This window comes from Tinamus guttatus, unplaced genomic scaffold (assembly GCF_059628265.1).
Source record: "Tinamus guttatus ecotype Peru unplaced genomic scaffold, ASM5962826v1 Tinamus_guttatus_pri_ptg000060l, whole genome shotgun sequence".
NCBI classification, from domain to species: Eukaryota; Metazoa; Chordata; class Aves; order Tinamiformes; family Tinamidae; genus Tinamus; species Tinamus guttatus.
Genome location: NW_028288594.1, coordinates 2,257,078 through 2,274,778, shown reverse-complemented (window position 1 = coordinate 2,274,778; position 17,701 = coordinate 2,257,078). Strand labels below are relative to the sequence as shown.

Sequence of the window (17,701 nt, the reverse complement as noted above, 5' to 3'; positions counted from 1 at the left end):
CTCAGGCTGCTCTTAGTTTCTTGATTATGGAGCTGTGGCAAATTACTGTTGCTTTTATTGCACACGACACTTCCCACAGTACGCTGGCTTCAGAGAATTGGGATCACTACTTTCATTTCAAATTGTTTTTCATTTAAGAATGCCAATACATTTAAAATATTGAATGGTGTATAAATGATGCGAATTTCATATGTGCTTGTATATATAGGCAGCAGCAGCAGCTGCAGCAGCTGACTCAAGAGATTATAGTGGCGTCGGTGGAATAGGTGGATTCTCTGAAAGTTCATCTGAGGCATCAAAACTGAGCTCGAAGAGTGCTAAAGAGAGGAGGAATAGAAGAAAGAAAAAAAAGCAAAAGGAGCAGTCTGAAGGAGAGGAGAAAGATGAAGAAGAATTTCACAAATCTGAATCAGAGGACAGCATCCGAAAAAAAGGTTTCCGATTATCCATTGAGGGGAATAGACTGACATATGAAAAGAGATTCTCTTCACCACACCAGGTACCTTAGTATTATTACCTCTTAAGCACTGCTGTAATCTGCTGATCATTAAAAATCCAACCTGTGAAGTGGTTTAGTTGGGACATTAAAATCTCAATTCTTACAAAAATTACCAGATTCTTCTATATCGTAAATCAAAATATGACCCAGCTAATACTTTCAATAAAAAATGAAAAAAGCGTTTGAGAGTTTTCATTCGAAACAGATGCAAAAGACGAAAATAATGTGTATTAATCAAAGTAGGTTTTTTTTTGCAAATTTATTTGCAAATTTCTTATTGAAAATGACCTATTTACCCATTAAGAATGATACATTTAGCATGATCAGTGGATTCAAAATTTTTTTCACATTTTTGGTGCAAAAATGCTAATTTGGATGTTCAGGAAACCTGACAGAAATGTCATAAATGTTATTGTGAAATTTGATGAATTCATTGATTTGAAGCTGTTAATCGTGTTATCTTAAAGTGGAAATAACTGTGGCAATGTGTCCGTACATGTGTTCTCCTACATTGATACACCAGTGACTCAGAGTGCCATCTGCGTCTAACATCCAGACATTTATTTCATTTGATAACTCTGTTATGTTATCCCTTCTGCAACTTTCAGTGGCTCCTCTTCATTTCTCCACCTTAGACTCTCCCCTCAGCAGTTCAAGATCATATGTCACATCCATTTCATCCTTTTTCTGCTCCATCATGTGCTGTTTGCCTCAGTATGCCTCTTCCTTTTGTGCCCACCCTCTTGATTCTCCCTGGTCTTGATGACTTGCTTTCTCCTCTTTTTAATCACTGTTACTAAATTCCTTCCTTCCTTTTTTTTTTTTTTTTTTTTTATCCTCTTCTGTGCTTGTCTCTGGAAAGCTTGTTCCATCCCTAAAAAGATGAAGAATATCCATGTTCTCTTCGTGTATCACTTTTGCAACTCTCATTCTCACAGAAGCTTGGACCTCTTGGTCAGCTGTTCTCCTCTTTATTCAGGATCTTTCTCCTGCACCTTGTAAGAAATGAAACTTTCCTCAACCAACTTGCTGCTTCTACCTTTTCATCTCCAAGTTCATTTACAGCTGTTTATTATTGCAGTTTAGTGTTACCCATCCCTCTGATTTTCCAACCCTAGTTCCTTTTCACTCTGGCTTCTGGACACTACAGAAAAACCTTTTTAATAACCTTTGGTTAGCCAAAACTCAGATTTGTATCTCGTCTTTGACATCTTCCTTGACATTTCACTCACCTTCAACATAACTGACCATTCTGTTCTTGAAAACTTACTCTGCCTAACATTCATGACATTCATGATTTGGTGTCCTCTCAGTTCTCCTGATGTACTTGTGCTTTAGAAGAATCTTTTATTCCTTCTCCAGTTTTCTAAGGGATTTCTACAGGCCCTGTTAACGGTCCCCTTCTCTTCTCTTTCTTTTTTTTTTTTAAAAAAAAAAAAAAAAAAAAAAAACCTCTACTATGGCCCCACAGCTGTGAATCATTTTCAACTTGGACCTCTTTCCATGTCCCAGTTACTGCCTTATTCATCAAGGATGTTGTCACAAGGAGCACTAACCATCATTGCTTTTACCTGATCTGCCAGTTAACATAAAACGTATAGTGCCTAAAGCTCTTCCTAACCTGCCCTGTCTACTTAACTGTCAGCAAGTCAAGCCCCGGCTTTGATTGACCCCAGCACCTATGACCTCTTGTTAAGTTTTCAGACTAGTTTCCTTGTGCTCTTTCTGTATGCCGTCCCTCATGCTTGGAAGAAGCTCTTCATGAGTTTCCACAAAACCACTTCATTGCTTACCTCAAATCCCTCTTTAAAACTCTCTTTTACCATGCTGCCTACAGAAAGCTTGACAGGGAAGTGACTTCAGGTGAGCTAAGACCACTGTTGATCATATCCGTCAATTTTGCCTTTTTGTACACCCTCTCTTTTTGTATCCATCTGTTGTGTCATATTAGATAGTAAGTTCTTGCGGTGCCTTTTTGTTCTGAATTTTCAGTAACCTAGAACTGAAGTAGAACTTTATGGGGTCCATAAAGATAAGTTACAGAAGAGAAACAAAGATACTGCTTTAAGTACTTCTGCTGTTCATAGAGGTCTTGAGTGAAATTGGGTGCTAGCACCAAGGTAGCAGTCCATGTGCAGCACTAGTGTTTTGTCATAGCTGTCCATTATATGTAATCATCCAAATCAAGAGAACCCTTGATGTGAGTAACAGTTAAACAAGCACATAAATATATGCAAGATAAGAGCTTTGTTATGACTCTGATGCTGAAAAGAACCTCCAGTAGCAGATCACTTACTCTTCTGAGTCAGTCAATGAAGAGGATCATCATATAAAAAGCCATGCATGTCTTAGCAAATTCAGGAAAATTAACACTTCTGAATAGTAATAAAACTTTAAACACATGAAATACAACCTTAGCAGTACTATTTTTGACTAGTTACTGTTGACAGGCACCCATGAAAGCATATATATTTAAAAAATAGGTAGTATTTGGGAGTTACCTTTATGTGCAGACTGAGTCACAGGAAATTAGCCTAAAATTGTATTTACTCAGCTGTGCAGACTAATGCCAAAATGGGGCAAGTAGTGTCTAGATGTATTTACTCCATTTATGAACAGTTGGTAATAAAGCAAGCAGAATGGCAGAGAAAGCAATTCTGTCGAGCAGTTTCTTTTGCTGTAATTAAATGGAATGATTTCGTGTTTCCAAAGTAGTAAAATAACTAGTCTTTGTCTGTCACTTATGTGCACTTTGTTTACTACCCAAAAGGGAGTGTATGAGAATGGGGGAGTTATACTAGTTTATTTCTGTGTAGATGATCTTAGCTTTTAAGACATATTAACAATTTCTTTTAGCCCCAATGTTGAAAAAAATGTATTTAAAGGAATTTTCAGCTGATAATTATTATTTTATTTGCCTACAGTCTTTGCTGAGCATTCGTGGCTCCCTGTTTTCCCCAAGACGCAATAGCAGAACAAGTCTTTTCAGCTTCAGAGGCCGAGCGAAGGATGTAGGATCAGAAAATGACTTTGCTGACGATGAGCACAGCACTTTTGAAGACAACGAAAGCAGAAGAGATTCTCTCTTTGTTCCTCATAGACATGGTGAACGGCGCAACAGTAACATTAGTCAGGCCAGCAGGTCATCCAGGACGGTGCCCCCACTTCCCGTGAACGGGAAGATGCACAGCACTGTGGATTGCAATGGAGTTGTGTCCTTAGTTGGTGGGCCTCCAGCTCTGACGTCACCTACTGGACAGCTTCTGCCAGAGGTGATGATTGATAAAGCAGCCACTGCTAGCAATGTAAGGAAGTTTACAATAGCTCAGGCATGATGACCTCTTCCTATATCATTAGCTAGTGTCACTTTGGAGTGATTCCCTGCTTGGCCAAGCTGTGAATGCTCCTTTTCATATATTGCTGTTATAAGCTAAAATAGAAGATGAAGTTGTCTAGCTCCTGTTACTAAATGCATGAAAATATATGATAATTCTCTAGGAACTGACACAGTAGCATAGCAAACAGTTTAATAGTGTAATATATAATATATTTTAAGTAATATATAATATATTTTAGTCATTAGTGTATTCCAATAGTGTAGTGCATTCCAATATCTGTCAGGTTATCAAAACTGTAAAAAAATACAAATCAGATGTATTTGCTTAGTGAAAGATAGCATGAGAGTTTAATTCTCACTGACCATACATGAAGTTTTTGATGCAGCAGTATTTGATATTAAAACTTAAATTGCTTGTGACAGCCTTTGTATCCAATAGTTAACTTTTACAGTTCCTTTTTTTGAGATGTCAACATTATTAATTTTTTTATTTTATTTTGTTTGAAAATGTGTATTAGGAAATTAAAAATTTAATGCAAATTAGGAGTTATCTTAAGAAAACATATTCAGTCTGTGTGCTCTCACAGCTGGCTCTGTGGGCTGTGCATTTTCATATTTAGAAAAAGACTTCACTGCCTCCTAAGAAAGATAATTATGGCATAGCTCATTGACAAGCATTATGAAACTTTTGATGAAACTTAAAATTCATTAATCTGTTTTAATCTCAGCCCTGAATTAGCAAAATAATGGTTAAAAGCATGTACTTTAAGCACAATAGTATCAATAGCATGATATATTTGTCTATTTACCACACATACAAAGTTATGCAGACGTTGGTCTTTGCAGAACAAGAATGTAGATGAAGCATGGTGCAGGACAGCATAACGTCTGAAACCGTTACGCTATTGTAATACTTAACAGTTTTATTAAATGAACAATTGGTGGTCTATTTTTATTTTCAGGGCACTACTACAGAAACTGAATTAAGAAAGAGACGATCTAGTTCTTACCATGTTCCTATGGACTATCTAACAGATCCTAGTGCAAGGCAAAGAGCTATGAGTATAGCCAGCATGCTTACAAACACAATGGAAGGTATGTATAGGATCTTTGCATGGCAGTGCTGTAAAGGGCTACTGAATATATGATGGGATATGTATTAGTGATGTTTTAGTATACCCATGTTGATGGAAGGGTATAGGCAAGACAAGAAACATAAGTAGAGATAGTATTTTTATAAGATAATCGCATATATTTGGAAAAATCAGTCAAGCTTTCACCTTCCAAACAGGTCTGAGATGGAAGCAGCAAATTTAAATGCAAGTGGAGAACAACTGATCAATGCAGTGTTTCTCTAGAGGAGCTACTTTTTTTTTTTTTGGATGTAAGCTCTATTTCAGTTGCTGAAATGACTAAGAATTCTTTCCGGAGAACAATTCTTTTACAGATGCTTCAGATATGCTGTTTCTGAAAAAAGATCAGTTTTTAAGACAAAAAGTCTTTCTGCAAAGATAAATATAATGAATACGTGTCATGGAACTAAACTGCTACTTGTAACAAAGGGCAAAATATTGCTCTGAGGCAAAAATGACTATGCCCGAGTAGCAAATGGGAAGGTAAAAATGGGCAATTTTGCACATTTGGACCATAATACTGTGTAAAGAGTTGTCTGACTTTAGGGTAGTCCAAGTATTTAACCTTCAAGAACAAAACTTGAAATATTTTGTTCCTTCTATGTGCCATATTTCTAAGTAAATGTCAGTTTTGCGTCTCGTTTATCATTTGTTTGTGAATGATTATTTACTGAATATTTAGTATTCTTTTAAAAATCAATTTTAAAAGTAGCGGTCCAAAATTAGAGATACATTGTTTAAAGCATGGTTTACATTTTTCTCCCTAGAACTTGAAGAATCCAGACAGAAATGCCCACCATGCTGGTATAAATTTGCTAACACTTGCTTGATTTGGGACTGCTGCACTCCCTGGCTGAAAGTGAAACATATTGTGAATTTGATTGTGATGGATCCATTCGTTGATCTGGCCATTACTATCTGCATTGTCCTCAACACTTTGTTCATGGCCATGGAGCACTACCCAATGACAGAACAATTCAGTGGTGTGCTTTCAGTAGGAAACCTTGTAAGTTTTTCATGATGACAAATGCATTTTTCCTAAATAATTCTTGAGTGATCTTTGTACCTGTCTTTAAAGGAAAATGGTGATTAGATATTTATAGGTTTGGGATGGTTGAATTTGAAACATTGAATGCCTCCATGTTGACACTTCTGGACAAGAAAGTTGAATTCTCTGCTCTTTGCAGAAGATAATAAGAGTAGTAGAACCAATAAGCATTTTAATTTTTAAAACCTTCAGCTTCTGTCACTGTAGCTGGTTTATTTAGTTACAGAAACATTCCTATCAGATATTTTCTCAGGATAGATACTTGCAAATCAGAAGAACCTTCAAATCCATTCTCATTCCTGCTGCACGTCTCACTGTCTCCTGATGTCCTGAGTGTTCAATGGAGGATAGAGAGGAAAAGCCCACCAAGCACTGCAGATGTACTGCAGCTCATCGGGTGATGCAGGGGGTTGGCAGTCTCTTCTGCAGGTCATCTTGAGGAAGAATAACCAACACCCAACCTTCAATACAACTTTTTATTTATAATGAAATGGTTGTTCCTTGCATAAAGTTATCTTTATTCATGGAAGCAAAAAAAAAAAAAAAAGTTCCAAGGCAAAGATGAGATTTAAGGAGGAAAATCTGAATATTAAAATCAGAAGAGATTCTGTATAACAGTGTTTATGAACACTGTGTTTATAAATGCATATTAACAGGCTGAATAGAAAACATAATTCTGCACTTTAACCTCTTGTTTAGCAACCAAAAATTGCCTATCTAATCTTCATATATGAGTGTAATTCGTAACCCCCAGTATATGGGAATACAGAGGAGCTATGCAGATTTATCATGGGTCGAAGATGTAATGTGATAGAAATGGATAATGTTAGTTGTAATTTAAAATATTTTTCATTACACTGAGTAAGAAGCTATATTTTACTTGTAGGTTTTTACTGGAATTTTCACAGCAGAAATGTTTCTCAAAATAATTGCCATGGATCCTTATTACTATTTCCAAGAAGGCTGGAATATTTTTGATGGTTTCATTGTGAGTCTTAGTTTAATGGAGCTTGGCCTGGCAAATGTGGAAGGATTATCTGTTCTCCGGTCATTCCGATTGGTAAATATACTAAATAAACAGGACTTTATTATCTTGTATCTTATACCTCTGTGTGTGTGTGTGTGTGTGTGTGTGTGTGTGTGTGTGTGTTGTCCATGTATATTTGGCTGATACAGAAGTTCTTTGCGTAAGAACTTAGAAAATATTAATTGCATGCCCACTAGATGGCACACATCTACAATATCAAGTTTATTTTTTGTATTATCTTGATAATATGTATTTCTTATTGAAGATGTTGTCAACACCAATTCTGTTCTTGTAGTGGATGTGCTTGAAGGAATGTATTTTTTTAATAGCAGTAGCTTATAGAGTCTCTACATAGGTGAGGGAATAAAAAGTCCAAGAACCACAACCCATATTCAATTACTTCTTACTACTTGTGGCTGAAGATAACTAAACTGCTTAGTAAATAACTCATTAGTTAATAAGGTTTATTACATGTTATGGCAATAAAGTTTTTGACAATTTTAATTGATCAACTTACATTACCATGGTAACTTACATTGTTAGTTTTAGAAGAGATATTAAAATTAGTATTCAGATCAATATTAAAGAACTTTATTTGGTTAGGAATTTTTGAATGATGCAAAAAGTGCTGTTAGAGATACTTGCAAGTTACCTGTATGTCTGTCACTAAAAACCTTGGCTGTGCCTTTTTGGGGTAAAACTGTTTCTTCTTCTGCCAGTTAAGAAGATATAGGTCTGTAGAATGTCAGTACGCTTACAGTCGTGTTAAACTAATTGTCTTTTATATGCACAGGTTTATTTGTATGTGTTTGAATTGAGCACATAGACAATATTATTGAATTATTACTACTTGAATCAGGACTTAAGACTGCCAATGCCTACTACACTGCAAAGACATGGAGGCATAAGTTTTGTAATTTTTCTATAAGTTATGCAGAACATGATTTTGTCACAAAGTAACTGAAATATGAAATCTATAACAATGACTTCATTATATTTAGTATATAGTGTATATATAACTATATATTGTTCTGTTTTGCAGCTTCGAGTTTTCAAACTGGCAAAATCTTGGCCAACTCTAAATATGCTGATTAAGATTATTGGCAACTCAGTGGGGGCTCTGGGGAATTTGACCCTGGTGCTGGCCATCATTGTCTTCATTTTTGCTGTGGTTGGGATGCAGCTGTTTGGCAAGAGCTACAAGGAATGTGTCTGCAAGATCTCCAGTGACTGCGAACTCCCCCGCTGGCACATGCACGACTTCTTCCACTCCTTCTTGATTGTGTTCCGAGTGCTGTGTGGGGAATGGATAGAGACCATGTGGGACTGCATGGAGGTTGCGGGCCAAACCATGTGCCTTACTGTCTTCATGATGGTCATGGTGATTGGAAACCTAGTGGTATGTAATCTTTTTTTTTTCCCTCAACTATTAGAATGTATGCCATATTTTTAATAGTTTATAAATCAGAGAGATGATGAGGAGATGGAATTTAGGGCAAGATATTTGTTCTTTTTCAAATGCAAGTTTAAATATACCTTGATGAGTTATAGAAAAAAGCTGATCTACTTTTTCTTTAAAATCTTCTGAGAGTTTACAACCTCTTTAGTAAGATCACTGCTGAGAGATTCTTACAGTTAAAAATTGTTTTTAATAACATGTCTAACTTAAATCACCTTTGCCACAGAATAAACTGGCTACTCTCATAGCATCTTGCGAACAGTTGGCCATCAGATTCTTCATAACAACATTTATAATACTTACAGCGAAAACTTACTGTTTTCGCTTTCAGTCTTTTCCTTCTGAAACCAAACAAGCCTGGTTGTTCAGATTTTTCTCATAGTTCATGATTCCCGGTGCTATAACCCAAAGGACATACGAAATCTTTTAAGTGTATTGCTCTCCTGCCAGACTCCATTTGCCCATTTTATGCAGTGATTCCACTTTGCCACTTTGTTTTTATCCCTTTCATAGGTTTGATTTTTATAATTTTATTATTTATGCATTATATTTTTCATAGCCAGTATTTTTACAATGCTAATTCACTATTGAATGCCATATTGATTTTGGATTTTTTTACTAATTTTCCATGGTTATGCCAAATGTTTGCTAGCATCCCATCTCTTTATGATATCACCCACAGAGTTTATAGACATGCTTATCAACAGGCTAATGTCTGATGCCAAGTCTGATGTCACTAATATGAGACTCCTGTGGTGTCCTGTCTAAAAATATTGTGTAAATTCAAATAAAATTTTTGATAAATATTATCTAAATGCATTTTTAAATAAGTTCTGCACTTACTTTATTAGAATTGCATATAGTTTCAGTATAGTATGTTTGTCTATATTCTTTTTCTCTTAGCTGATTTTCCTGCCCAAAACAAAACGGACATGTTTTCTTGGCCAATATATCAGCTTTATTATACTCTGAATTACAGGCCCTAAAATTGCAGTCTGTTGAACCCTAGCAGACTAGAGTTTGTGCCCACTTTTCCCTCATCTGTGAACATTACTGAGGATAGTTTGTATATGCTATTACATCATACTGTATCCTTCCTCTTTATGTCATTTTTCACTTTGAGGAGCAGACCTACAATACTTCAAGTTTAAAGGAAGAGGTAAGAGTAAAGGTTAGATTTTCACCTAAGTTAGTCAAGTTATGAAAGCAAAAATGTGTTTTTGGCAAGGTAATAAAGTATGTGGGAGAGGGAGTGTGGCCTGATAAGAATAGCAAGCAGGTAGTTTGACATAAAAGTCTTGCTTTGAAATATGAAATGTGTCATATTGAACAAATCACAACAGAATTACTTTTATGACTTAAAAATAAGGAACCAAATAAAATTTCTCCTTGTTGTTTTTTAGGTACTCAACCTGTTTCTGGCCTTGCTGCTGAGCTCCTTTAGTTCAGACAATCTTGCTGCTACAGATGATGATAATGAAATGAACAATCTCCAGATTGCAGTGGCAAGGATTCAGAAAGGCATAGATTATGTGAAAAGAAAAGTGCGTGAATTCATCCAGAAAGCCTTTGTTAGAAAGCAGAAAGTTTTAGATGAAATCAAACCACTTGAAGACCTAAATAACAAGAAAGACAGCTGTATTTCCAACCACACCATAGTAGACATTGGTAAAAATCTTGCCTATCTTAAAGAAGGGAATGGAACTACCAGTGGCATAGGCAGCAGCGTGGAGAAATATGGTGTTGATGAAAGTGATTACATGTCATTCATAAACAACCCAAGTCTCACTGTAACAGTGCCAATTGCTGTTGGAGAATCAGATTTTGAAAATTTAAATACAGAAGAGTTTAGCAGCGAGTCTGATCTGGAAGAAAGCAAAGAGGTAGGACTACTTGTATGTTCAAAAAAAAGACTTTTTTTTTTTCCTTTCTAAAGCTTCTAGTGGTGGTTTAAAATCTGTATTTTATTCCTGTGTAGTAATGTACAGAAACTTGCAATTATGTTTAAGATATGTTTACTTTAGGTTGCTAGTTTTGAATGAGGTGGTAGTATGGTATTTTATTTACAATAATAACCAAGATGGCTAAGACATGTTTTTAGAAAATTAATACTTTTCTCTTATTGAGTTAAAACATTATTCAGAAAAAGAACCAGTCTGATAGACTTAAATCAGTCTGATAGACCATCCTGCATATGGAAAGTGTGTAGGGTCTGTACAAGTTTTCTCCATATTTACCTCATCTGTTCACTTTACTATAGCTGATTTTTGTGCTATCCCTGTCAAATTAACAGTCCATCCTGATCATTTTGGTCAGGATGCTTTCAGAAAGTTCTGAATACCCCTTAGTACATTTGAATACTGGACCAGCACCACTAAGCATTTTTTTTTACAAATTTCTTGTATTAGTATTGCTCTTACGCTTCAAAATCATGTCTTGAATTAGAAACCCCAGAAGCTGTTGCAGCTTGTCCTTTAATGATCTGTATAACGAATAGGGTGGTTGTATGAAACTTTTGATCTCGGTGTAGGATTTTGATTGATTCTATTCTATCTTTGTGCTCAGGGTGAGAAAAGGAAGCTTCTGCAGCTAGTTCACAGCCCTTTGCCCTTGTGCCCTGTTCTCATTGCTGGCTGTTCCAAAGCTACCGCTGCTGCCAGAGCAGCAGCCAGCTCCATGATCACTCTTGTCCAATCCCACCAACAGGGAGATCATCTTTAGTGGTTGCACATGACTGTAATGGCACAGGTTATTTCTCTGCTTTATGTAAATCTTTTGGCTTTGGCCTTTTCTTTTTTTAACCTGCTAGTCATGCTCAAGCACATCTATCATTTTCACTGTTTTCCTGCATTAATGATACCCATAGCATATGCTGAAAGTTTGGGAATAAAGGGTCATACATTAAAGTTCATTTTCAGGAAGCAGATTACTTTGGATTTCTTCTTTACAAAGAATTTATTGCTGTCCTAGTGAAGTAACAAATACCCATCTATTGTTCTGTATTTGTAAAGTAAGTGCAATAATCAGTTTCAAAGGTGCTATCAGCCTAAACATATTACTTTCCCTCAATTGGGAAGTGTGAAAGAGACACTGTTACTTCATTCTGTAGACGGATTGTAACTGGTAATGATGCCTCAGGTGATATTGCTGTATGAATGATGCTAAAGGAGAGTCCTGTGACATGGATACAGTTTTAGATGGTGATGGATAAGTCCTGTTAGGATCAGAATAATATACACATAAAAACATTGCTTTAAACTCTTCTTCTTTCACTCCTTATTTTGAGCTCCCATATCAAATTCATTTTTTACAGATGCTACCTTGGAGTACGGACTAAAACCTGAATTCCCACATGAATTCCCTCATTACAACATTCTCCCTCTTTATTTTGCAGTTTGTTCAGTTTTTAACTATTTACTGCACAGGAGAACAACCTTACTAGCAGAAGAGATGGTGCAGGTCCCTTAGTCAATCCATGCCGTAGGTTGATGGGTGTGAGCTCAGGGACAGCAGTACTGTTTCTCCATCATGTAAGAGGATGGTGCAACAAGTGACTCTAATTAGCTAAGTCTGTGCTCTTCAAGGAGACAAAAATACTGGTTTGAATCTCTTTAGGGAGAATATCAAACTGGATCCTCTCACATTTGAGACATGGATTCCAGTCATAATGCTGCTGTTACGAAGGGCAGGTTTTCCCCTCCATGTGAAATATTTTAAAAGAAAGAAAGAAAGAAAAAAGTATTATCACTGCATTCTTGGAGGCACTTAATTCTTTGTAAGTGTATGTCAATCATGCCTTGAGAACTCCGACAAATACCTCAGATGATTGAACAAAGAAATGCCAAGTGAGTTAGGACTGAGCTGCAGCAAAGCAGGCTGTGCCGGTCAAGACTGAAGCGCTTCTGAGCACTTCTATTTAGTACCAGAATTTCTTGTTCTTGCAGAAATTGATGGTGAAAAAATGAAGTGAAGCCTTTACAAATTTCAGGCATCTTGAAGAGAGAAAGAGCACTTAAACAATGATTGTGAGCATATTTCTGGATTGAAGTGCCTAAATTTTGATCAGATTTTAAGCAAAAAAAAAGTATTTTTTTGATAATAATCTTAGGTCCTGCTTCTGACTGACTGATTCTTATCTGCTGTGGTTTTTGATATAAAGATGAATGGGATGTACTAGTCACAGGGCCAACCCTCTTGTCATGGAAATGATCCATAGCAATAGAAGGCATGTAAAATAATTTTCTGAGTCAAAAAAAAGTGTCTTAAAATGTTTTTTAGTTCAATGATTCCTCTTTTTCTTCATACTATAATGTTCTGCATTCTTGTGTTTTCCTGCTGCTATGATCCTGCTGTTGCTAAGGTTTCTCTGCAATCACTACTGCTTGTAGCCATAGCCTAAAAGGCCTGCAAATTGCAGCTGACGCCATGCCACATTCCCATAGCAATTCCCTAGCACCGGGCAAGGCCGGCGTCCGTCTGCTGAGACAACGGGCTGCACGGCACAGGATGGTCACATACTGATGGATGTGTGTGTGTGTGTGCGCGCTTCTCTTTGTGTCTGTGTACATACACATACGTGCACATATATACAGGCATACACGCGTTCATTGCAGTAAAAGGCAATAAGCTGAATTTCTACAGGACTGAATTCCTAGCATTTATTAGAAGCTTTAACTAAGTACAGTAATGTTTTGTGGATTCTTTGTTATAAGCCATACACCCTGTCCAGTGTTTTGATAAAAATTGTTAACTAGGTTATGCCTTCCTAGAAACACGTACGGTATTGTGCATGTGAATCTACATAATAGAAAGTAGATTGGAATTTGTTCAGAAAATTGCCATTGAAACCTAAAAAAAAGGAATACGTATAAGAACATTGTGTCTATAAGAAACATAATAGAGAAAGATAATAAGAAAAGAAAAAACGCTAAATAAAACTTTTACTGTGGAAATAGAGCAATTAAGATATGTGAATCACTATGCTGAGTCTTTTATCCTATTTGCAAAAGTTTATAGAGCTGAGGTGCATTACTCTTATCTGCCACAGAAGCTATAAAAATAAATTTTCCTTTCATGTTAGGTCCATAAGTACTACGGGGATGGTTTATAAAGAAAAAATTATAGTGCATGTATAACTCTGTAGTAATTTAATTTTTATTTAAAACATTAACTTTTAGGCTGGTACAATCAAGATACATAGAGTTACAAGATAATTTCTAATGTCTTAAGGTGGGATTCCTTGATGCTGTTGCAGAGGACAGTGCAACATTTTACCCAGTGGTCACTATACTTTACTCAGTATTCAGCAATATAAAAGATCTTTATTGTCTCCGATTCTTACCCATATCATAGTATTCTAAACTGATGAAAAGTAAATGTGTGAAATTGTTAATCAGTTATTATGTAAGAGCTGCCAGTACAAACAAAAGCAGTGGTGCTGTATCCTGAACTTCGTTTCCTACCATTCTTACTTCTCACAGGGGTAAATCCAAGCTGGATCAGTCAAGAATGCAGCTCTGGTGCCTTTTAACGAGGCAGAGCATCGTGTCACCAATTTTACGCAGGTTACCTAAGCAAGTTATATATATATGTATATATATAGATTATTTAATCACTTTTTAATGGATATTGACTGGCCTGCATGCTACTCAGCTATGTCCCATTCATTGCAAGACAGTAGAAACATGCACAGCTGCTCTCTGGAGTCATGGGACTCGCGTCACAGCATGGTCAGGCGGGACTGGCAATCCCAGCATTTCCTTGATGCAGACGCTGTAGTTTTCATGATATTCCGTCCGTACCCGTAGTGCATGCCATGTATGTTTTCCAGGCTTGATGGTAAAGTTTTCAGATTCTAATTTTGAAGGGTTATCTTTTCTTTCAAAGGAGGGCAGAATATGTAGTACAGAGTACATTTCTCATCTGGATTATAATAAGCCTATGCGTGAATTGTGCTGGTACCTAGAGTGCTAGCTGTTTCAGAAATTTTTCATGCTATTCTGTTTTAGGTTATAATAGATGTAACTTGCAAACTCATATTATTATATAGTTGTGTTTACTTTTTACACTTTTTTTTTCTGAGAAATGCTTTTTTCAGTAAATTTTATGTTAGCTTTTAGTTATATTACAGATGAATATGCAGTAATGAAGCACCATTAAGCATGAAGTTCATATAATTCCCACAGTCAAAGCATGTGACCATCATTTGGTAAGAAAGCTTATACAAATCTGATATTTGGCTGGTTGAACATTCAGAGATCAGTTCTGCTCTTACTTACACCCACACTTAAAAGTGTAGAGGTACAAAGACTGTAGCCAAATCTGGCCATACTCTTTAATTTATGCTCACAAACTGACCACTTACCCAAACATCTAGAATTGTCTTCACTGAGAAAGTAAGTAGTAAATCTAGCAACTAACTTAGGGACTTTGAGCAAAAGGGTCCTTAGCTTCAGCATGATTTAAATCTTACTTCTTTAACACCACCATAACGCAGTATTGTGCTCTTTGTATTATCACAAAATGTAATGTAAATCAGTGGAGCTAAAATATATTTTTGTGTAGTTTTTTATTTCATATCTTGCAGTGACTAAAGTCTGACTTTAATTTACCAAAATTTGTTATTCAAAATTCTTTAATACTCTGATAAATTTAGTCTGTGAATTGTCAATTGGTCACACATCATTGGCACATTGTGAGGCATAATGGATGTTATTAAATTCTGAAGTATTGTTTCACTTTGCAGTGGGCTTACTTAACCTCTCACTACTTCAGAATGTCCTTTTACTTGTGTGAATTAATGAGCCATTTTATAGTAGCTTCTAGTGGGAGTGCTTTTGCAAATATTTGCACTGCTACTTAGGATGTTTTTGCTTTCATCAAGCATTCTTGCAAGTATTTCCACTTCTCAAATGTTCATAAACAAGCAGATCAAAGGAATTATGAATAGCAATAAACTGCAGAGTGGACTATAGTTCAAAGATCCTGGTTTCTGCAGTACTTGCCAGCAAGAGTCAGCACACAATTGCTTTGCTGTGAGTTACAATGTTCTGTTTTTTGAGCAGATACAGGTATTACGCCTGACTATATAAGCACTATAAAGAGTGACATCTAGACTTCTCTTCTAGCTATACCTGTAGAATACAAGGGTATTCAATCACTTGGTCATTTTGTAGGTGGGGCAGATGTACTTGAATGGTATTTCTATTTATATCACAAATCATCTGACTTTAATACTGATACCCATGCAATTCTGAGAAAATGTAAAAGTAAATAATTTCTATTATTTAACATTTTCACTGGTATTTGGGAAGAAATAAGGCAAAACCAGGATGGTGGTTTCTCTTGAAGCCATATTCTTGCCTCTGTGCTACTCTTTGCTCCTTCAGTCCCTTAAATTGTGATTTCAATGGCAATTAGTGGCATCCTGGCCTATAATGAAATTTCAAGCTTTGTTCAAAATGTTGAAGTAAGAGCTTTTCAGCTACTCTGATTAGCATTTTGGAAATAAATAAAGAAAGAAACATTAGAAGTTCAAAGTGGCCTGGCTGTAAGTGAAGCAGAATTGTATGAATCTATGAGATGTTGTCAAGGTTCAGAAAGTGATTATGTCTAAGACTTCCTGACCTAAACTTGGCTGCTGCTTTCTGCAATGCTTCTCTGATAGGCAAGCTGCTTTCCACTTTTGGTTTCTATATTGAAAACTAAACTAAAACCAGTATCTTGTATTTATTGTATTGCTGACCGAAGCATGACTGACAATGCTGTTGGCAAATGTGGCATAAACAATATATGTGTCTACAATGACCAGTATAATGCTGCTTTAAAACCATGTAAGTACCCGTGTCCCATTACTGTCTTGCGTGCAGAGGAGATAGAAGATGTACGTTCTGAGCTTTTGAAAAACAGCCTTCTCTGAGAGTAATTTCCTTAGCATATTATTAAGAAAACCTTTTTGCTATGCAGTCTAGCATCATGACTCTTGAACAGTGTCTAATAGCTTATCCTGATAAGACCATTTATAACCCGGGTAACTGAGTATTTTTGAAGCCTAGAAACATGGTATCCAAATAAGGATCAAGAAGGACTTGCTACCGCATCAAAGATAAAATTTGGTTTTGATCATTGATTGCCTTCTTTCTACAGGTTTGTTCTTTTAAAAAAGCTGTGTGCATGTTGGGTATCTAGCATTGTCTAAATCCCGTTTATGTAATGCTGGTGAGAAGAGAAGGTACCAGGTACCTTGAGATATGTTCAGGTAAAGGACTGGGCATATGCTACATTCCGAACATATCGGAGTCTGTAATTAGGGGTAGCCTAGGCACCTAGCTGGCTTTTGTGTATGTGGATGCTGACAGGTCACAGGAAGTGGTAGAAGGAAAGTCTTTCTGTGTATTAAAGCACACAAAATTATATGTAATCAGTAATAACATGTTCCATTTCCAGGTGCATTTGGGTTGAATACACAGAAAAAAGTGCATCATCCCTGTGTTGAGTGGTTTGCACCAGGAAAGAAGTTTGCTATGGAAATATGTGATTGTTACAGAACTATTTCCTTGGCATACTGACTTAATTGATTTGGTAACATCTTAAGATGCTGTATCACAAAAACTTCCTGGATATTTGTAATACATGCTTATTTTTTAAAATATTGCGTAGAATGCCATGCAATAAATTCAACATGGAAAAATAACAAAGAAACGGAAAGATAATTAAGCATTATTTTTGTTGAATAATTTTAAACCTTTCCTATAAGAGATGATAGTGAATCATTGCAGATCGAATTTATTGAATAAAGTTTGTAATATGCTTCTTCACAAAGCGATCTAGCTGGAGCTAAATTCAGGTATACAAGGCCAGCATGCTGAGAAAATACTGTGTTACATCAACAACAAGAGTAACTGAAATACTAGGAGGATAAAGTATATCATTGTTTTGTTTTAAATATCAAATGCTGTTTATTCAATTTAGGATTTATCTTCTCAGCTTAACTCCTGTGATTATTATTGCAGCTCTTTACAAGAGGCAAGCCAGATTTTCAATGAGAAGAGACTTACTTGTAAGATAAAAATCACCATGCATACTGCCCCACATAAGTAAAGATGGATTTCTGATGTTCCCGATAAATGGCCATTCTACTGTATATATTTCTGTGTGATCCTTTTGGTCTCTCCTAATAGTGGATATCTCTAATCTTCT

General features: G+C 36.1%; 1 protein-coding gene across 4 annotated transcripts in view; it reads left to right on the top strand.

Moving 5' to 3' along the window:
- Window positions 1-17,701, top strand: part of SCN2A (sodium voltage-gated channel alpha subunit 2) — a 71,221-nt gene that overhangs the window by 33,196 nt on the left and 20,324 nt on the right. For 3 of the 4 annotated variants that reach the window (XM_010221169.2, XM_088519458.1, XM_088519457.1), the window contains 7 exons: window positions 209-499; window positions 3,424-3,804; window positions 4,799-4,931; window positions 5,737-5,975; window positions 6,904-7,077; window positions 8,087-8,443; window positions 9,907-10,386. In XM_010221169.2, the coding sequence (XP_010219471.1) occupies window positions 209-499; window positions 3,424-3,804; window positions 4,799-4,931; window positions 5,737-5,975; window positions 6,904-7,077; window positions 8,087-8,443; window positions 9,907-10,386 (2,055 nt within the window). The remainder of the gene's footprint in view (window positions 1-208; window positions 500-3,423; window positions 3,805-4,798; window positions 4,932-5,736; window positions 5,976-6,903; window positions 7,078-8,086; window positions 8,444-9,906; window positions 10,387-17,701) is intronic. The other variant, XM_088519459.1, reaches the window with a different exon arrangement.